This window comes from Sycon ciliatum, chromosome 3 (genome assembly GCF_964019385.1).
Source record: "Sycon ciliatum chromosome 3, ocSycCili1.1, whole genome shotgun sequence".
Lineage (NCBI taxonomy): Eukaryota > Metazoa > Porifera > Calcarea > Leucosolenida > Sycettidae > Sycon > Sycon ciliatum.
Window position 1 is genome coordinate 42,238,331 of NC_088645.1, and position 22,575 is coordinate 42,260,905.

At 49.7% G+C, this 22,575-nt stretch overlaps 1 protein-coding gene across 1 annotated transcript in view; it reads right to left on the reverse strand.

Moving 5' to 3' along the window:
• LOC135812282 (probable serine/threonine-protein kinase PknB) overlaps window positions 1-22,575 on the reverse strand; it is a 138,835-nt gene that overhangs the window by 51,801 nt on the left and 64,459 nt on the right. The window contains exon 8 of the mRNA XM_065325643.1: window positions 2,601-2,714. Within this exon, the coding sequence (XP_065181715.1) occupies window positions 2,601-2,714 (114 nt within the window). The remainder of the gene's footprint in view (window positions 1-2,600; window positions 2,715-22,575) is intronic.

The window sequence follows — 22,575 nt, forward strand, 5'->3', positions numbered from 1 at the left end:
CTGTGCCTTCCTGCATGAGGGGTTACATGGGGGATGCTAAAGATTATTTCACATTCGACGGGGCGCGTCGGAACACGCCTTTAGAAGCGACAGGACCCTCATGACGCTGATTGACGGCGTCCAATATGATTGCCAGAAACGGGAATGCAACCGTGCTACCGTACAAATCGGGAAGAGTAAGACAATTTCCCGGTTGACATGGAATCATAGAAGAAAAAGCATCAAGATCGAGGTGAAAATCACATGGTGTGAACTCCGTTGTCACACAGGATTCTGACAAATCTGCTACGATTTTCTCATCATACGATTTTTGTACCAAGTATCGCAGGGTCAATATTTGACCCAAAGGTGGGCTGACTTTTAGTGCTTTCACATGTTGGAGCGGGCCTCCAACAAGGAATTTCACCATGACAGCAGAGAGAGAGCCCTTTCATGCTTTTGACCCTGTAGCTTATGTATATAGAAACTATCACATCTCCGCTCTGGTATCTACCACTCTCTAGTGTGGCTGTGTACAACTTGTATGTGTGAACACAGTCAGGTCTACAAGTGAAATACCTCACTGTTGAGTGTGTGAACAGGTAGTTTGACTCATCCAACACAGTCAGCAGATTTCATGTCGGAGGCGGGTTTCGAAGCATTGGACGATAAACTGGCCTAGTGTGAAACCGGCATTACAGACAAAAAATGTTGTTCAACTTACCGTAGCTGTTGTAGCAGAGGACATGGCAGAAGCAGAACTTGACAGGCTTTCTGGCGCAGTGGTAGGCCTTACCTGCAGCTGATGGAAACACACACACACACACACACACACACACACACACACACACACACACACATACACATACACACACACTGTACTGTACTGTATTGACAGCTACCCTAACGGGTCACTCCGCCCTCCACCCAAGCATGGGTATGATGAGGGACAGTGGCAACAAAAACAAAACAAAAAGCAAGCAGAGAGAGATAGCAGGAGAAAGACAGCGATAGTAGTACATCTGGTGTGCGACGTCTAGAAAAAGAGAGATGACAAGAAATACGCACAAAAAGGAAACAATAATTATTTGAACCTGTATTATTGCAGTTCCGAAACAATCAACCAGGTGATGGAGTGTGGGCACCCGAAGTCCCACCTGGACTCCACTGGAAGAACATCCCATGCACGGATATCAGCAATAGGCCAAGCATTGAAAAACAGCCATGAGGACATATCGTCTAGAAGTCCACCGCGCTCGAAATGAAATTGCAGGATCAAACAATTTCCCACGCGTTGTCAGGCAGCGTAACCCTTCTCCCTGCATCACCATCCGCCTCCAGGAACCGTCTCCACTCACAGCTCATGCCTCTGCCACCACTGTACTCCGAGCTTCGCAGTTTGAAACCATTCGGGGGTCAGCTACACCACCACGAATGGAGAGACAAGGACGACAACGGTCGTGACAGAAAAGACACTACCCTTGCGACCGCGTCGCGAAACCCTCGGCTCAGCAAATTCATAAACACGCCAGGGGCGACTCTGGTGGACCCAGAGCCACCCCGTGGCCTGAGACTAGTAAGAGGAACGACTGAAAACTCAGATAAAAAAGATGCTACAAAAAGTGCAACCGTCCCCTTCAAGCACAGTGCCACACACACACACACACACACACACACACTCACACACACACACACACACACACACACACACACACACACACACACACACACACACACATACACAATCACACACACACACACACACACACACACACACACACACACATGCACACACACACCAACACACATCATGCGAGTGTGTGCACATGCAGACAGTCACTCAAACATTCGTACACGCGATCACCAAAAAACATCAACGTCAGCAGTTCGTCGTACATCAATCTCCTTCAAGCCAAGTTACAGAAAAGCTCAGTACACTTTGGGCAAACCCTGCACAATAGGGCTTGAAAGTGATAGCGTCAAAACGGCCAGTGAGTAGTAAGTTCACTTTATATTTCTAGGTTTGAATCCACTAAGTGTGACTTTGCTATTGCCTACAGTGTGTGGGTGCATAGCAACTAGTGCTGTGCACGGATAATCGGGTACCCGAGCTACCCGTGAGAACCTCGGGTAAACGGGCATAGAATAGTACCCGAAACCCGAAGTCGCAGATGACATCATGTACAGCGTGAGTGTACAAATTCATGTAATACTCCGCATGTCTACCCAGTGTGTAAGGGAAGGGGTGCATTGTGATGTTACCATGGAAACATTACCCGATCGGGTACCCGTGCTACCCGTTGAAAACTACCCGAACCCGAAACCGGAAGAAAATGGTTCCCGACTCAGCCCTAATAAGTAATAGCAAACCACTCATGTATGATGCAAGTGTGACTTTTTCTTCGCCACCAGTTGTCACCCCATCCTCATTAGCCAACCCAGTAAATTTTACCGGCTATATCACCTTGCTGTGAATAAGACAGTGACTAGATCCATCCATATTGCTGTTTTTTTGTGAAAGCCTGAGCGCGCCTTTGGGCACGCATGAACCACAAGCGTACCACGTCCACACACCAGTTGGGAACACAGCTTAACAATCTAGGTTATGTCGTTCAACTCACTGTCGTTGCTGTAGGCAGGGGCAGGGGTAGTGGCAGGGAGTCAGGGGCAGGGGTAGTGGCAGAAGCTGAACTTAAGCGGCTGTCTTGTGCAGCAATGGGACTAGAAACAGGTACCTGCAGTTTATCACACCAGCACAGACACGCACACACACACACACACACACACTACTACTACTATGTACAACTGCCACAAAATGGCCACGTCGCTCCCAGAAGCGGGAGACAACAGCGAGAAAAAAGAAACAAGGAGAATAATTGAGGTGAAAGGGGACCGTTCTACACTTAGCTAGTGTTTCTGTCTTCGGTGGCGGGTGAGGTCCTGCGGGCGGGAGAATCGTTCGTTACATATGCTGCATTGAATGGGCAGATTAGTCCTCTGGTCCTTTCGCAGTCGTTTGCCTCGAGTACAATTATGGCGGTTAAAACCAGCCTGACTCTTCATGCAGCGATCACAGATCGAGCAATGGTGCTGGCAGCAGTCCAAATTCAGGCTGCATCTCGTTGAAACAGCTGGTATTTCGTCCGATGTCTGACGCTCCACACAACGATGAACTGCAAAACCGCCAGCGCTTTGAAACCAGCGGTCACAAACTCCACAGTGACGGGCCCCAGGCTGCTGGGCAACAGGTAAGGACCGTACAGCTGAGCACTTGTGACGGTGAATCCCACGAGCAGTGAATGATCGGTTGCAAACCTTGCAGGTGACTTTGTTGTTGTTACACTCCACGAGATCATCCGGAGTCTTTGCAATTGCCTCGCGCCATGCTGGGCGATCCTGAGCCAAAGTGAGCCAATTCACTATGCCACCGAAACGAAGATCACGTGCGACGAGGTCTTTCCATCGCAGTCGTGGCCCACAGGCTGGGCGTGGATCTGAGAAGAAGCTAAACAGTATCAGCTTCGGAAGCCGGTTATCTGGCATTCTGGCGACATGCCCAAGCCACTGCAGACGGCGGTGTCTGACGGTATCAGATGGCAGTGCCATATCACCCCAGCGTCTTCGCAGCTCCTGGTTGTTGACATGCTGCAGCTGTTGATCGAGCCGGGATACACCCAGAATGAACCTGAGGGAGCGGTGGTGGAAGTTGTTGATGGCAACCATGTCTCTCTTCAGCGGAGTCCAGCACTCACAGGCATAGAGCAATGTGGACAGAACGCAAACATCGTAAAGATGGCGCTTGGTGGCGATGGAAAGGTTTCGGTCAAGAAAGACACGGCGCATAAGGTCGAAAGCTGCCGCTGCCTTACCGAGTCTTCTGGCCACATCTGCAGATGACACACACACACACACACACACACCCACACACACACACACAACCACACACACACACACACACACACACACAAACAGTTCATTCGCATGATTATACAAGTAAATAATACAATAACATATAGGATATAATATGTTCACATAAAAGTGTGATACCTGTCAGTGATCGGATATCGGAGTGGATTTTAGAGGATATCCGGTTATGTGAAAGTTGTATTGGTATAATTATAGGGTGGTGTATGTCAGAGAGGGCATTATGAATTTTTATTATTTAACCGATATCAGGATGAGGGGTTACATAATAAAAATAATAATAAATTCGACGGGTTCGCGTATCAGGCAGGTCAAGAACAAGGAGTCGTACAACTCCCTGGTCAAGAACCACCTTTCCGATTCCGTGGGACGCCACCACTCCATGATCCGGTGTCAGATGCGGCTCCTAAACGGTGGGGAGGGTAGATCAGATCCACCAACCAGAGGCCAAAGGCCTAAATCCCATTTGCCACATCCATGTATTACTCATGCCAGGCCAAGAGTTCCCAATTAACTGTGGGTCGCAGCACGATTGGAAAAATCCTTCCACTTCCAAGCAGAACTTGAACCTGGTACCTCGCGTTTCTCAATCATGGTCTTAGACCAACCCACTGTGCCTGCCTGCATGAGGGGTTACATGGGGGATGCTAAAGACTTGTTCACATTCGACGGGCGCGTCGGAAGACGCGTTTAGAAGCGACAGAACCCTCATGACGCTGATTGACGGCGTCCAATTGATTGCAAGAAACGGGAATGCAACCGTGCTACCGTACAAATCGGGAAACGTAAGACAATTTCCCGGTTGACATGGAATCATACGAGAAAATGCGTCAAGATGGAGATGAAAATCACCTGGTGTGAACTCCGTTGTCACACAGGATTCTGACAAATCTGCTACGATTTTCTTATGATACGATTTTTGGATCAAGTATCGCAGGGTCAATATTTGACCCAAAGGTCGGCTGACGTTTAGTGCTTTCACATGTTGGAGCGTGTGTCCAGCAAGAAATACCACAGTGACAGCAGAGAGAGTCAGTGCAGATTGTGAACTAGCCCTTTCATGCTTTTGACCCTGTACTTGTGTATATAGAAACAATCACATATCTCCTCTGACATCTACCACTCTCCATTGTGGCTGTGTACAATGTACAGTGTATATATGTGAGTACAGCCAGGCCTACAACTGAAATAGCTCACACTAGTGTGTTGTGTATGTAAACAGCTACTACCTCCGACAAGCGAAACTTGGCGTTTTTTAGGTATTTTGAACATTCTTGTGGTGGTACCACAAGGCTGCGCATGCGAGGTACGACCTACTTTTAGCTCGATGCATCCAAGTGCAGGAAGCCAAGCGACTAGCTGGTGAGTGGCACGTAGCTCAGAGGAGGACGGTTTGCTGAGGTAGGCCAGTCTCTCCTGTACCAACACACCGTTTCCGGTTCCATTCTGCGAAGGGGAATTTGCGCGCTTTCTCGTGTCAAAGCACAACCAAGGAATTGTCGCTCTCCATGTGGTAACTCAGCCAGCACAGAGTCCAGGCATCGATGTTAACCACCTGGCGTCTTTCAATAGCGTCCACAGCGATGCGTCTCTGGTTGCAAAAGAAAATCGCCAGGAATTGCTGCAGGCAATTTTGGGTATTTAATTATAATTTTTATACTATGTGATTGTTGGCGAGAATACCGGGCTAAAAATGGTCAAGTCTAGGCGCGTGTGGAGGTATTTCACAGTTCTTACCACGGTATCCTAGAGAGTGGCGGCAGAAATGACTACCCTTGAGCACAGCACACAGGAGCGATATCGAGATTTCCAGGGCAAGGTACTTGCTGCAACTCAATCCGCTCGAGTCACACATTCGTCTGACTACAATGACAATCCTTGTCCACAAGACGCTGCGATCTTTGAATCAGAGGAGAGTGATTCAGACTAACTGATGTCTCTAATATCCTTCCTGAGCGATACAAAGTTGTATTTTGCTGAGTCAATCATTATTTTCGATTGTAAAGTGGGAGTTATTTCGAGTAGTTTGAGGCCAAAAAAACGTGCCAAGTTTCCCTTGTTGGAGGTAGTAGTTCGGCACTGTCGGCCGATTTCGTGTCGGAGTCGGTAACGAAGCGTCTACCACACTCTAGTGTGGCTGTGTACAATTTGTATGTGTGTGCACAGTCAGGTCTACAAGTGAAATAGCTCACTCTGGTGTGTGTGTGTGTGTGTGTGTGTGTGTGTGTGTGTGTGTGTGTGTGTGCAGCGAGTTTTGTTTGGGGAGCTCCCTGCAACGCGCCCTTGCCATGGTCCACGCAAGCGGTAACGAGACATCATCGTGGATGACCTCCGCTCCATCAGCCCCCTATGCCTTCTGACTGTTGGTTTGCTGCTGCCCAAGATAGCTCTGCCTGGAGACAGATTGCTCATCGTCGTCCTCCCGCACGTGCTCCCCCTGATCCTGACTGTAGCTTCCGCTGCGCATGTGGAAAGGTCTGCCGTCGTCCCGGGGATCTCAAGTGCCACGCTCCGTACTGCAAAGCTAGCAGATAGTCCGTTCGCAATCATTGCCATCGGCAATGGGCACGTCCAAGGTTAAAGGTGTGTGTGAACAGCTTGTCCGCCACAGTCGGCCGATTTCGTATCTGATTCAGTGTCGAAGCATTGGCCCGTAATTCTGCCTAGTGTGAAAGAGACAATAATGTTGCTTCACTTACCCTAACTGTTGTAGTGGCAGAAGCAGAACTTGACAGGCTTTTTGGTGCAGCGGTAGGCCTCACCTGCAGCCGACATAAGCACACACACACACACACACACACACACACACGCACACACACACACACACACACACACACACACACACACACCGAGACATGCATTATGCGAGTGCGTGCATACACAAACAGGTACGCACACACACACGCACACATACTTTACAAGCGAACACAAAAACATCAACCCCTGTAGTCTGTCACACATCAATTTTCGTCAAGCCAAGTTACAGAAAAGTTCAAAACACTATGGGCAAGCCCGCCACAATTATAAATCTGATTGCTGGTACGGACTGGAGTTGCCTAATTTCCTTATCCTTCAAAACAGGTCCGGTATGGTCTCATATTTGGCTTGCTGTCCAGCTCGACAAACTTTTCATCATCCATTAGGAGCCCCCATCAATTCACATTGACTGCCTGAAGGAACTATATCTTAATATTTATTGTAAAATTTCATTGGTCCATATGAGGTTGAAGAATCGAAAGCATCGGAAACATGGGAAATATGCTGCAACCAGTTTTTTTATCACTATAAACGGAGTGTCCTGTAAAATAATTCCCCTACTCCGGTTCCCCACGCCGTCAAGCACAGACCAGCCAACTGGAACACGCACTTAGGTGTAGAAGAAGTTAGAATACATTTAAATTAGTAAAATTGGTGGAAGAACCAAGTGACCATCCTGTCACGGCAATCTCCACACGAAAAATCCAACAGGCCAGAGCTTCGGCCGCTAGAACTAGCAAAGCCAACTCGCCAAAAACACGTGTACACTCAGGACAACCGAGGCGCACTCACACCACTAGCCATGTATTTGGCGGGTTCATACAAATGATACAAAACATGTCACGGCGCGCGTGCACGCCGGATGCTAACACCTACATGTGAAGAAAAGGAATACTGCTGCATGCAGACAACACGCTAGGGAGATAGGGAGAGGCACAGTCAGAAGGCATGCATTATATTTCAGCGCGTCGCCTGTTGACTTGCAGGTAGCAGTGCAATGGTAGCAATAATCACTCAGTGTAACAGACGGGTCGCCGAATTGTAGTGCGGTCGCGGAGTTCATAGCCAGCATGTAGGTGGGCATTCTTGCCAACAGGCTCCCAGACCATATCGAGACCGGGTGCGTTCTGCTCTTAGTTATCCGGAACGTTGTGCTGCGGAACCGGCGGCTCAGCAGCCAGCGCAGAACCAGGCACATTGCGCTTTAGCAGGTCAATGATGTTAACGGTCAATGATGTCACGTACACGTGCGACTCGAGCGTGTAACTGAGTCGTCCACTGGCTCAGTGTGCAAGCTTCCTCGGCCATGCCGACAATGAGGTGCTGAGGCTGCCAGCCAACCATGGCTTGCATTGGCGACAACTGGGTGGTACTATGGGGCCTGTTCCGATAATAGAAAAGGAGGACGTCAAGATCGGCTCGCCAATCCGAGGAGTCGTCCAGAACCTTGCGAATCAGCCCGAGCAGGGTCCTGTTAAATCTCTCCGCACCCCCCTGGAACTGAGGGTGACGGACGGCGCCGGTGCGAACACGGACTCCTAGCAGGCGGAACAGGGACTCCACTACAGCGTCCCGAAATTCCGTGCCGTTGTCCACCCGGACCACATCAGGAGCACCCCACCGCAGGCACAGGGTAGAAAAGGGGGATACCATGCTGACAGCATCATGCTGACGAAGTGGACACACCTCCACCCACTTGGTGAACGAGTCGACACACACGAGCACGCAGTGATACTGGCCGCTGCGTTCGGTGCCGAGCTCCAGGGTGTCGATCTCAATTTCGCTCCAGGGACGGCCAGGGAGGTCTGCGCAAGTCGGTGGGACAGTTTCGACCTTCTGTGGGTTGGCAGCCTGACAAGTGTGGCACTCTTTGACCAATTCGGAACAGGCTGTTGCGATACCGGGAAAGAAGCAGCGACTACGGAGCAAACAGTACATAGCCTCCCAGCCTCTGTGCCCAGAGACTTCGTGCGCACACCGGACGACATCCGCAAACCAGCGGTCCAGGCACAATCGGCACTTGGAAAACGCCCTCCAGCGGAAGCTTAAGGCTCCGGCACAGTATGCCATCGCTGACTGCTAGCTGCGAACGCACTGCCGAGTAACGCCCTGAGACGGGGAGACCCTGCTGTATTTGCAATATCACGGTCTGAGTATCCCCATCAACGCGCTGCTCCTTGACGATGCGTTCCGTCGCGACTGGGCCAGGAATGGTGAGCTGCGGCTGCTGTGACATCAGTGTCACCATCTCCTTTTAGGACATGACAGTACTTAATCCATGCGGCGGGGTTGCCAGTGAGAGCGTCGACACAGTTCCGGGCTGTTGGAACCCACTCGATAGAGACGTCGATCCCTGCAGTGACGATCATGTCGCTCACGTTCGGTAGACGTCACTGGACGAGCACTTCGTGCAGGCCCTTTGTTCTTGTCCGACGCACATTGCCGATGACATCGCCAAGCCAACTGGCGACGGTTTGAGAGTCCGTCATCAGTCGGACGCGCTTGATCTGCCAGTTGGCGGCAAGCGAGAGACCTCGAATCGTCGCCTCCAACTCTGAAATGTTGATATGACGCTTGTCGTCGTACGGCCTCAGCCAAGAGCGATCCTCCAGAATTGAACCGTTCACCTCAATGGCAACTCCGATGTCGATGTCAGACGCATCGGCCCAGACCGTGCAGCCAGTAGACTCATCAATCCCTCTGGCAGCGCTCCACTGACCACGAACCGGATCACCTTCGCGGGCGAGCCGATCCTCCACTTTGTCGCAGATCTTCAGGAGAGGTTCGGACACTTGCTGATCCAAAGTGGCTTCAGCATTGACCGTGCGCTTGATAAAGCTGCAGGCGGGTCGCAGCCAGCCACACACCGGGACATGGCCGGTCAGCCGGCCACACCAGCTGAAGACGTCACGTTTCATTGCCGGTCGAGGTAACTTCAGGTTGATGTCGCCACAGCGCGACCTCTGGACCTGATGGTCCTCATCCTTCTGCAGCTGCAGGCCGAGGACTCCGGATGAGGCAACGGCTCGGCCTGCTGTGTTGGGAGGCCACACTCGAGCATCCTTGCAGCTACGGCGTCGACCTTGTTGGCAGGCGTTTTCACATCGTCAACGTAATTATCGACCGGTGGAAAGTCTCGCGTCCCCAAGCGGATGATGATATCCATAAATTTCGGTGCGACACCCAACCTGAAACCCATGCGCGTCATCACGTAGGCCATTTCCTGCCAGACGACCGTCTGGTAGCGCTGCAGCTCGGAGGCCAGGTGCACTTGGAGATAGGCCTTCTTGATATCGAGAAATCGCAGGCCCTCCGGGTCACCTTTGCGTCTCCACTTCCGCAATGTCTCCTCGCAGACAAGTGCTTCTCGACCAGGTTGCGACACTAGCAGGCTGCGGTGGTCCAGACATGGACGAACTGGGGTACTCGCCTTGTGTTCTTGCATCTGTGCTAGGAGCGGCAGCACAGGAGCTGGTGAGCCGTGGAGAGCATCATTGTCAGGCACAAGCCAGCTTGCGTCGATCCACTTCATCACTTCGCCAACGAACATGCAATCCTGCTCATGGGCGAGTTACGAGCGTGAGTACTCGCCAGCGCCGGGGCCAACAGGATCGGGCGGAGGACTGCCATCTTTCCACTTCCATGACAGCACCTGACGATGGGCTGTACAGTCCCATGTGACTTCCCCATCGTCCGTAGAGAGAACTGTGGCGTTGCCTCGCTGCTCGCCTCGCACGTGCGGCAGTGGATGACTGTTCGACGCTGCTGCAGCGACCACCTCGGCTCTCCCGAATGTCACGCCGGACAGCTAGTGGTCGTCATCGTATTCCAGGCGCACTCTGCCAGCAATAGCAATGACATCAGCTCCTATCAAGAGCCACGACGCCACAGTGCCAAGATTATCCACGAACACGGCAGTTACTCTGCAGTAAGGCAGATGCACTGGTCCTTCCAGCCTCTGCAGCTGTACAATAGCCGTACCTCTCACATTGAGTGGTTTCCCGTCCAGGGCCACCAGACTCTCCATGGTTCGGTCATGCTCGACAGTCAATCCCATGGACTCTGCACATCCGGTGTCCATCAGTGTACGCGTAGAGCAGCTGTCGACGACCGAACGTAGCCGCTCCTATTGCTCCTGCGATCCAGGGCGGCGTACGTCTAAAACGATGCGTGGCAGGGCACCTGTTGAAGTAACGCTGATCGTGCAGACGCACTTCTCACCAGTACCACATTACTGACACCGGCAGACTTGCCTTGCCTGCTGGACTGCCAGGCTCGTCGTTCTGGGCATTCGGCCTTGACATGCCCCTCCTGATCGCAGAAATAGCAAGTGGCTCTGCGAGGTTTGCCATGGCTTGACTGCTGCATACCAGAGTTCTGCTGTGGGCAGTTCCTAGGCATGTGTCCAATTTTTCCGCACCTAAAACACGGCACGGAGCCCCTGGACTGGTTACGATCACCACTGGTTGCTGCTGCAGAAATGCCGCTGCTGCTCTGGGTCACCAGACAATCTGCAATGGCAGATCGGAGAGCTCGCACAACATCCAGGCAGCCTCTCACGGTCATCTTCTTCGATGCCATGGACAGTCGCAGCTCGCGAGCAAACTCGGGCTACAAGCCAAAGATCAGCTGCTCCAGGATCATTGCATCTTCGTCGCCAGTCACGTTGTGGCCTGATAGGCCAGCCAACCTCTGCAGATCGGCCACGTAGGAATCAGCCGAGTCATCCACCTTCAATCGTCGACTCACAAATGCTCGGTACGCTGAAGACTTGGTCATGCTGAACGACAGACTCGTGCTCTTCACGACTTTGATTTTTTCTTCTTATCGTCTTCCTTCATCTTGCTGTAAACAAGGAGCGCGACGCCATCCAAAAACAACGGAAAATTCTTCATAAGTTTCTCCTCACTATCCCAAACCTGAATATTCGCCAGTACTAGAAACTTCTCCCAAAACTGTTCCCAGCTTTGGCCGGCTCTACTGCCAAACGGCTTCACAAAGTTGTCCACTTTCATAGAAGCCATTGCACACGACTCCAACCTAATTTAGTCCCGGGTTTCGGCACCACGCTGCAAACTAATTCCCCTACTCTGGTTCCCGACGCCGTCACGCACAGACCAGCCAACTGAAACACACACTTAGGTGTAGAAGAAGTTAGAATACATTTAAATTAGTAAAATTGGTGGAACAACCAAGTGACCATCCTGTCACGGCAATCTCCAAACGAAAAATCCAACAGGCCAGAGCTAAGGCCGCTGGAACTAGCAAAGCCAACCCGCCAAAAACACATGTACACTCGGGACAACCGAGGCGCACTCACACCACTAGCCATGTATTTGGCGGGTTTATACAAGTGATACAAAACATGTCACGGCACGCGTGCCCGCCGAATGCTAACACCTTCATGTGAAAAAAAAGAATACTGCTGCATGCAGACAACAACTAGGGAGATAGGGAGAGGGACTGTCAGAAGGCATGCATTATATTTCAGTCCGGTTCAAAATTTTCATTCAAGGTGAACAGTCTTGGAGATTCCCTACATAGGACAGCACGGAACCCAGCACACATCTATGCTGTTCCCATGGTAATCGGGACACGTGAATCAAAACTTTGTGTCGCGTCCGAAGAAGATGAACATATCGCACCCAAAACAAACGCAACGAAGGCCTTTCGTCTCAAAAGTTGTCGTTCTCCTGGCGGCTTCCCTCAAGCGAGTCGAGATTCGTATCTTGCCTCTTGCCTTCACGAATATTATTTTCCTCATTGTGAAGTACGCCTAGACGAAGGAACTGGCAAGGGAATCGTTTTGGTCGCATTGAAAATTGCCAGTGCACAAGAGGATTGGCGAAGCAATTTGTGTTCGCACTTTCAGCAGAACAGTAGCTGCTGCTGCGATGAAGTTTTTACTTTCGGCATTGGTTTCAGGCAGCAGAAGGGTCAGGCTGAAAGCGATGGTGATATGTCCATGACCACCACGCCCAGTGTGGTACGTCCTGGGTTGATGTCCAAGAAAGACCGTCCAAGGTTCAGTTTTAGCCAAGAGCTGTCGTATCCAAGAAATCAAAATTGCCAACAGCAAGCTTTGGCCAAATAATATCTTCCAGGCAGTAATCTACGGGCCTAGCGCCTGCTGCCTCGTCTTCCTCCTCTGCATCATGCATGGCAAGGTTTGGGGCGAAATGAATGCACGGGGCGTGAAGAAACATTCCAAAGGCAAATATTCAAAATTAAAACCGATCGTTTCCAAAGAAGCGCCGCGCGGCTACGAGAAACCCTACATGAAATCCCCAAACGAAAGCGGCCATTCGGTCGGGTATTCGATGGCGAATCGAATATACACTACCTCAATCCCTGCCGATCTCTGATATTCTCCGCCTACTCCCTCAAACTTGACCAATTCAGAAAGAACCATCGCCATTACGATCGTGCATCCTCCACATACATTCAGAAACGCTCACGCAGCACTTCTTTTCATCGCGTGTGCGCGGCCGACGCTTCCTTGACAACCCTGGGACAGGTGAACAATCAGAGTGCGATGTCCTAGATAGGATATCTCCCTGACTGGTGAACAGGCAATCTGATAAAGATATTACTTTGCTATCTATTTCTGAGATTTAAGATTCATACCTGATGGGTGGAAGCAGACATCGTTGACAACTGGTCAGAGAGCGGAGTAACTTGGTCGTTAAATGTTGTGGTCTCTCTGGAAGTCTGTGCCAGGCCCTGGTTTTGTGCAATGGTCTCCAGATGTTCAGTTAGCCGTTGCGTTGCTGAACTCTGTTCGTCTTGAACTGCGGATACTTGATCACGTGTAGCAGTCAGTTGTTGTTGTGTATCAGTAAGTTGTTGTTGTGTTGCAGTCAGTTGTTGTTGCGTATCAGTCAGTTGTTGTTGTGTCGTTGCCTGGTTGTTGGTGATGACCGTAAGTTGTTGCTGTGTCGTTGCCTGGTTGGTGGTAATGGCCACTTCAAGTTGTTGTTGTGTTATGGTCTGGTTGTTGGTAATGGCCGCTGTAAGCTGTTCCTCTAGCGTATCACTCCGTGCGGACAGTGCTGTGATGGACGAAGCTTGCTGGGTTAGCTGTTCAGAGATAGAGTCCAGTCGCCGTACAACAGCTGGTAGTACGTTGGAAAGATGAGGCTGTAATGATCACACACAGTGTAGCAAAAACAGCCACACCACACACACCATACCAACACAGTCACACCACACACACCATACCAACACAGCCACAGCACACACACCATACCAACACAGTCACAGCACACACACCATACCAACACAACCACACCACACACACCATACCAACACAGTCACAGCACACACAATGTACCATCACAGCCACACCACACACACCATACCAACACAACCACAGCACACACACCATACCAACACAGTCACAGCACACACAACGTACCAACACAGCCACAGCACACACAACGTACCAACACAGCCACAGCACACACAACGTACCAACACAGCCACAGCACACACAACGTACCAACACAGCCACAGCACATACAACGTACCAACACAACAAGACAACACACAGAGAAAACCAGTACAGTCATTGGATAGCACTGATCATGGACCTGACAGTTACAACAAACAAGCCTTGTTTCTTTGTTAACTAACATTTACTAGTAAGCACTAGGCTCTGCCTTTGCGGCATTCAGTTATTCTCAGCATACTGGGCGCATCTTTCCGTAAAACATTCCGTTACAAAGATAAACAAATTTGGGTCGATCAAATAATTGATTTGTTGAACGACGTATTACCGATAAGCCAGAGAGTACGGATTATGTGTTGGGTTTGAAAATAATAATCAATCCCTCCTTCACTACAAACTTGACAATCAAAATAATTTTTATCTACATGGACAAAAACCCAACACCCTGTTGAAAAATACGACTTGGCACTTACCGAAGACTCTTTGGCGAGACGTGCCACCTCCTTCACTTGCGTGTGCATCTCTGCAGCCGTTGGGCGATCAATGGCACGGTTAGCGAGACAACGCTGAATTGACGCTTTGAGTGGATGTCCATTCCGCACTTGTTCTAAGGCCGACCGACGACGTTCCACTTCAGCAATCTCTTGTTTCTCGCTCGTTCCATCAGGGCGCTGAACCAGCCGTGAGCGAGGTGCGCCGAACAGTTCTCGTGAGGGATTAGCGCCAACTAAAACGCTCAGGGACAGAACACCAAAGGAAAATATGTCGAGAGACCGATCATATACGGCAGGCTCTTTCAAGGCTTCGGGCGGCATGTACAGCATCGTGCCGGGGCAAGTGGTCAGGTCTTCCAGCAAAAGAGCAAAACTCCTTTGCATCGCGCGTGCCACGCCAAGATCACAGACCTTGGCGGTTTGGCCTTTGATGAGGATGTTTTTCAAGGTCAAGTCGCGATGAATAATAGGAGGTTTTCTGCTGTGTAAGTAGCGGACACCGGCTATTGCGTCGGACAGGAAACCCAACAGGGTGGCATCGTCAAGCCGGCCATCGCCAACACTACAATCCTGCAGAGTCGAATCCAGGAGCTCCATTGCCAGAGCTGGCAAGCCGCGATCAGCGGTTACACCAACACCCAATATTTGGCAGAGATTCGGGTGTCGCAAACCGGAGAGGGTGGAAATTTCTCCACCAAACCGCTTTAGTTTCTCGCGCCTACCCTGGATACCTGGCTCAACGAGAAGATGATGTAAGACCTTGGCAGCTACGGGTATTCCTTGCCATTCTACTCGAAACACAGCGGCATCACCACCTTTGCCAGCCTGACTGTCCTCACTGACGGAGAAAACACCAAGATAGGCTATTTGACCTCTAACCAATCCAAGGTCTCGAAGAAGCGAGTCTTCCGACGATCGCTCCATAGCTGATCCAACTAACCAGCACTTCGTCTACGCTAAACTCACTGTACACACTCTACCATCCGCAGTGCAGTGGGGTTTTGTTGAAACTGACTCAAGTTTGTTTCGCCTTGGTATGATATTCAGTTGGCTCCTCATCAACAACAATGACTGGCCACTAGCGTAGCCAGCCAAACCAGGCGACATGTCGCAGATAGGCAGCTGAAGAATCGGAGAAGGCGCTAGCGCTGCTGCCTCGGACCACACATGTACTCCGTCTTCCAGACTACAGTCGTAACTGAGTCTGTGCTATTAAAGGGGAAGTATACCCTAAAATCAAATTTTCACCAGTTGTAGTCTTCGGGTGCTGAGTCGAATGGTCTTGATCCGAGGAAGCTGAGACGCTCCCTTCCTACTTGAATCCCAATCGAACTCGCGCACTTCCACCGAAACTGGGTGACTGCGCCCTACTAGATGGGGATTTGTATGCAAAATGTCACTAAAAGCGCCATTTCGTTCTTATAAAAGCACGGACGACCGCGATTGGCCCATATGTTGTAGTCTTTTGGACGCTGAGTCGACTGGTTTTGGTCCGAAAAGGCTGCGATGCAGCGTTCCTCCTTTATTCCCAATCGAACATGGTTGAACAAGCGGTCACGTGCTCCTGCGTACACCAGTCACCTGGTCACCGTGCCTGCAGGGTACAACTTACTAGCCTGTTTGACCTTTTTTGGGTGCAGTCCTGTCACTCGAGTTGAACCTTGGTGTGAAAGTTGTCGCCTGCTGGCGCGGTGTCCAGGTGATTTGGGCACCCAGGACCACGTGACCGCTTGTTCAACCATGTTCGATTGGGAATAAAGGAGGAACGCTGCATCGCAGCCTTTTCGGACCAAAACCAGTCGACTCAGCGTCCAAAAGACTACAACATATGGGCCAATCGCGGTCATCCGTGCTTTTATAAGAACGAAATGGCGCTTTTAGTGACATTTTGCATACAAATCCCCATCTAGTAGGGCGCAGTCACCCAGTTTCGGTGGAAGTGCGCGAGTTCGATTGGGATTCAAGTAGGAAGGGAGCGTCGCAGCTTCCTCGGACCAAGACCATTCGACTCAGCACCCCGAAGACTACAACTGGTGAAAATTTGATTTTAGGGTATACTTCCCCTTTAATTATTATGCCGCGCATTAGCGTGGAATAGCTACTGGCTGGGACCATCAACACAGACGTGTTGACAGATATGATCTCTGATATTCATACATGTAGGTAAAAAATGAGGGATCTGACGATGCCCACCAAGTATGGCCAGTTACTGCTATTCAACAAGATGGATAAGTTATTTTTAGTTTCGGACCCTATCATGCACGTTCCTGTGGCGTGTTGTGAGCTTCTTTCTGGCGCCAATAGGTGTTGTACGGCAGACAACTTGCCTATAGGGCACAGGCAGCATAATTATGTCATGTGAATTATCACGTCTCAATAAAGCGGGCATGGAAGGAATACGGTCGCCCAATGCATGTGTTGGACGTCCTGCGATGCCGATTATTGTTGTCGCTAATCCGCGTGGTTGTGCTGGACATGAGCACACCTGCCATCCTGTACAAACCTGAGACAGGGACAATGATATACATTCTACCTACATGTATGTATGAACATGTATCAAATGTATCCAATGTAGCCGTAAGGCATGCGACAAATGCACTTTTGGGTGCATATCACCACCATTCGAAACGCAGCTTCGGCAGCCGATCGAACAATGCCAGTTTTTGGTCTTTGGGAGAGATGTCGAACTCCCACAACGATATTGGGACGGTCCCGGCCAAATCAGGATGGTTGGTATGCATCAGCGATTTCCAATCCTTGAATTACCCAACAAGGCACTGATTCCTCGGACAACTTTTGTGCTCGTGCTCCCCTGCCGTCATCTGCACCATTGGCAGATGTCACCTCCGTAAAGAATTGGTAGAAATTGGTGATCCCGTGATCTCGTGATGGCTCAGCAACCACACGCAGAGTCGACAGTCACTGCTACTCGAAAAGGTCGTGCCCTCTCTTTCTGCGAGCTTTTTCCTCGCTCGATCTCGCGCCGATAGCTTCGGCCCAACACGGCAACAGTCAACACTCATGTACACATCAACATGCACATAATACAAGTTATACAAGTAATACATGTACACAACGCTCGTGCAGCAATGACACCACCAAGTCATTTCCTGACGTCACTCAGAGTCTCATCAGACACAGCATGACATGACCTAGACTGGTATTCACGGAGTTTCTTGAGAGAAGAGGGCAGAGGTGACCGAGGTACTTATTTCAGTAGCGCATCATAATTACTTGAGTATTATTATGCTTTTCTAAGCACTCGCAGACTCCTTTGCAGCCACTCACACATTACAGGGTACCTCACTTCAAACTCTCCAACTACGGTCTCTTCGCTGCATAAGTTCACTTCACTTCCAAAAAAAAAAAAAAATAGATACAAATGGAATGCACCAAATTTTCGGGCATGGCCCATCTTCAGGGTGAAAAACCATTTGAATGGTTTTTCACCCTGAAATTTGGTGCATTCCATTTGTATCTAATATTATTATTATTTATTTATTTTGGAAGTGAAGTGAACTTATGCAGCGAAGAGACCGTAGTTGGAGAGTTTGAAGTGAGGTACCCTGTAATATTGATATGCTGTCTGATGAGTAACTGTGAGAACTGGCAGAAAATGACTTGGTTGTGTCATTGCTGTCTGAGTATTGAATTACCGGCTCTGTTCATTGGACACAGCGCACTGTACACAGAGCACTGTACACAGCGCACTGTAATATACAGCGCACTGTACACAGCGCACTGTATGTAGATCTACACAGCGCACTGTACACAGCGCACTGTACACAGCGCACTGTACACAGCGCACTGTGCACAGCCTGAGAATCTCGGACAACTGTCTACATGTACAAGACTGCAGGTGTCTAAAATCCGCAGGCTGCGTATAGTGCCCTATGACCAGTGGGCAGAGCCAGTACATGTAATACAAACAGCAATAGCGCAACCAGGTCCTTCCTTGCCATTACTCGGAGTTCTGTGTCTGAAAATACTCATCAGATGGGGGAGATGCCCAGTCATGTAACTGATTACACACACCTCCCCGCCCCCCCCCCCCCCACACACACCATTAGACCATTTGACGCCCATCGCCAAAGGCGGTGATAGCGATGCTACAGCAGAAGCCATAGCATCTTGTGCGGGGATTGCACCCGGTTCCATAACTTGCAAAGCTGGAGACTTGAGCGCCACTATTCAGCCTGGTCTACATTACACAGCTATGAAGTGGCTTTTCTTGGCCAGGGAATCCCTACTTGTTTGGTCTTTTTTTCTTTTTTCCCCGCACACACATCACACCACATACTCCGGCAAGCACTGGCTGTTGGTAACCACCCAGGAGAATGAATGAAAAGTCAGGAGGAGTCGGAGAAAGAGAAGAAAGACGTGTGGGATCATAATCGTCGAGGATCGAACCCGCAGCCGCTCGATTGGAAATCACTGCACACACACATACAAACACAAACACACACACACACCCACACCCACACACCATTGGACCATAGGACGCCCATCGCCGAAGGCGGTGATAGCGAAGCTACAACAGAAGCCATAGCAACTTGTACTGGGATTGCAACATTCAACAGCTTGCAAGGCTGAAGAATTGGCCGCGACTATTCAGCCTGGTCTACACCACACAGCTATGAAGTGGCTTTTTCTGGCCAGTGAATCCCTACTTTTTGGCCTAACCAGCGGAGTCGACGCGTTTTCAGTGCTTCTTCGATCGGCTGTACCTTGGCTCGTTCAAGGAGAGTGGTGTTGGAGATGTGCTCCTGCCATTCTGTTGCTCTGGAAATATCCAGCAGGAAGCGAACGCAGCGGTGATACCCAGGTCTCACGACCATACAGCAGCGTCGACAAGACAACGACCGATTATGCGCGAACCTTATTCTTGACGGAGAGGTCACGATTGGAAAAGACAGATGAGCGCAATGTGCCAAATGCTCGGGAAGTTTTCGCCAAGCGAGCCGAAATCTCAGCAGTCACCTGGCCATCCGAAAAAATACAACTGCCGAGATTCGTAAAATCAGGCACCAGCTCAATGCTACCCTCAGGCAACTCTAAAAGGCCGGATGGTGGCGACGGGGCATTCATTATCATAGCTTTGATCTTGGTGAAGCTTTCAGTGAGGCCAAACACACACACACACACACACACACACACACACACACACACACACACACACACACACACACACACACACACACACACACACACACACATACACACACACACACACACACACACACACACACACCATGTACCATGTATACGCCCATCGCAAGAGAAACACGCAAAATCTGTAAATGCACTGGCTGTGCTCCAACAAATCTTCTCTTCTAAAAGAGCAACAATAGCGGATCTGATTCTGAATGAAACAGACCAAGACTAGCAGCAGATAACTCTAATCCACAAAACTGGCCAAGCCATAGTATTCAACCACCAATACATACCTGATCTCCACCACACGGAGCACATTGCACATTGCACACACATACACACACACGCGCGCGCGCGCACACACATACTATGTACCATGTATACGCCCGTCGCAAGAGAAGCACGCAAATCTGCAAATGCACTGGATGTGCACCCACAGATTTTCTCTTATAGCAACGATAGCGCACAAGATCTGAATGAGACAGATCAAGACTTGCGCCAGATAACTGTCTAATCCACACAACTGGCGAAGCCATGTGAATCGACCACCAATGCACACCTGGTCTACACCACACGGACTACATCGGCATAAAGCGGCCAAGACAGTTACCTATGCACACTAGGCACCGGCGGATTATGCCGGCATAATTATTGGCATAATTTGGTGGTTGAAAATTTAGAGCATAATTTGGCATCCTCTCGGAGGTAGGAGCATAAAACACGATTATACCACAGTTCTTGTATGTAGGCTATACAATTGTGTACAATGCACCTGATCAGTGCTGGTGGTCTGCATGGTAAAGAGTTCAGAGGTCATGCAGATAGTGTTTTCAATGAAAAGCAGGGTAGAAATCATGGCAATACAGTCACGGTATTGTATGCTAGAACTCGTCTTCTTCAAAGTTCTTTCTCACACTGATACAGTACATGTAGCAGAAGATGCGAGTGAATCGTGAACCCACCAGAAGATGGTGGGTGAGGAGGCACCCACCATTGTCCTGGCATTGTGCAGTCCCTTGATGGCAGACAGGCACTCCTCCTTGGACCCCATGCGTGCAAATGCACACGACGAGTGAAAGGTTTATCTAATACTAGTATTGAACTAGTACAGTATTGGGTTATACATGTAGAATACTATACTCAGTACATGTACAGTCATACACAGTATTACATGTAGATAAACGTTGTTTTAGTTCACACATGTTGTTAGTTTGACAGCATGAAACAAGGTGGAGGACACTGTGTTCGGAAACAGTGACCCTACTACAACCATCCAAGGTTGGTAGAGCCCCGGTCCGTTGGGACCATCTGAACGGTATGGGTGTTAAACCCGGTTCTGACCCTCATTCTCCTAGCCCTTTCAGCCCTGACCGGAAAATCACCTGCCATTGGGCCAAAAATGGTGATTTTTGAAAATGCATATTCTGGTCCAAAATTCAAAAAGATTGGAGATGTTGGGTATGGACACATGCACTGTGAATCCGTAGGATTTCATTGTACGAGACTCATAACACCATTATTTGGATATGCGACTTTTGGCGATTTTTCCTCAAAATTTATTCAATCTAGGCAATTGACGACAAAGATCAGACGAGCAATATCAAGCAGTGCTACAGCAGGTCATTGTTGACTTCAGATTGGAGAAATGTCATAAAACATAACTTACCGGTACTTGATATGATCCTGGTGTTCTAGGGGAACCTAGACTAGAGTACAGCCACTCGATTCATACGCCGCTTGCATCATATGCAACTTCGCGGTCCGGTATTTTATTTTGTTTTATTTATTTATTTCTGCACCTCGTGGCATGTCAAGACAGCGAATTGAATTGAGGAGAGGGTGAGGCCAACCACCGAAGAAGAGAAAAAAGAAAATGAAGAGCACGTACACAAAGTGGGAAGGGATTAGCAACTTACAAAGCAATGGGATGCTCAGCGAGCTATGCAGCGGAAGTGGTGACTGTGACTTTGTTTACTGGGAGATACTGAAGTGCTGTCTGACGACGGTACGGAATTTGGTCATATCTGGAGCTTGTCTAACACTGGGAGGCAGTTGGAGCCAGGTGGAGGAGGAGGAAAAAGAAAGGGGAATTTACGAATAGGGTATACCTAGCTAGGGGGAGACGAACGTAGCTTCGGGTGGTGCCACCTGAATTGAACCAATTAAGGGACTGTAAATGAGCAGGCCGCTGGTCAAGAAAAATTGTATGTGCCAGGGTGCACTTGGAAGCATCAAGGTAATGTTGCAGAGTGGTAGTGGATGCAGCAGCATACAAGTCTAGATTTGAGACATAACGATCTGTACGAAATATGATGCGCAGTATACGGCGATGGAGAACTTCTAATTTACCTATGTGGGTTTTGTTAATGGTGGACCAGGCAGGGAAGCCGTACGTGAAGAGGGGGAAGAATGTATGATTTATAAAAATTGATCTCACAATTTTGGGGCAAATGGGACAAGTGACTTGGCATTATGCCGACAGATCGGCATACTTTGGACGACACATGATCAGCATGGTGAGACCAGGAGAGGGCTGAATTTATGACAATGCCAAGGAGTTTATGGTGGGGCGCTACAGGGATAGGGTGACCGGGATCATCGGGAAAGTGGAAGATGGGCACTGGATCTGTGGGAGGGGAAAAAGGAGGAGCTCGGTTTTGGTCACATTTGGCTTAGGTACCAAGTGCTCATCCAGTGAACAATGTCGTTGATACAGGTCTGAACTTTGGGGTACAGGGTGGCGTGAGATGGGGAGGAAGCAAGGACAGTGGTATCACCTGCAAACAAAGAAATATTGGGAATTGAATAGGGGAGGTC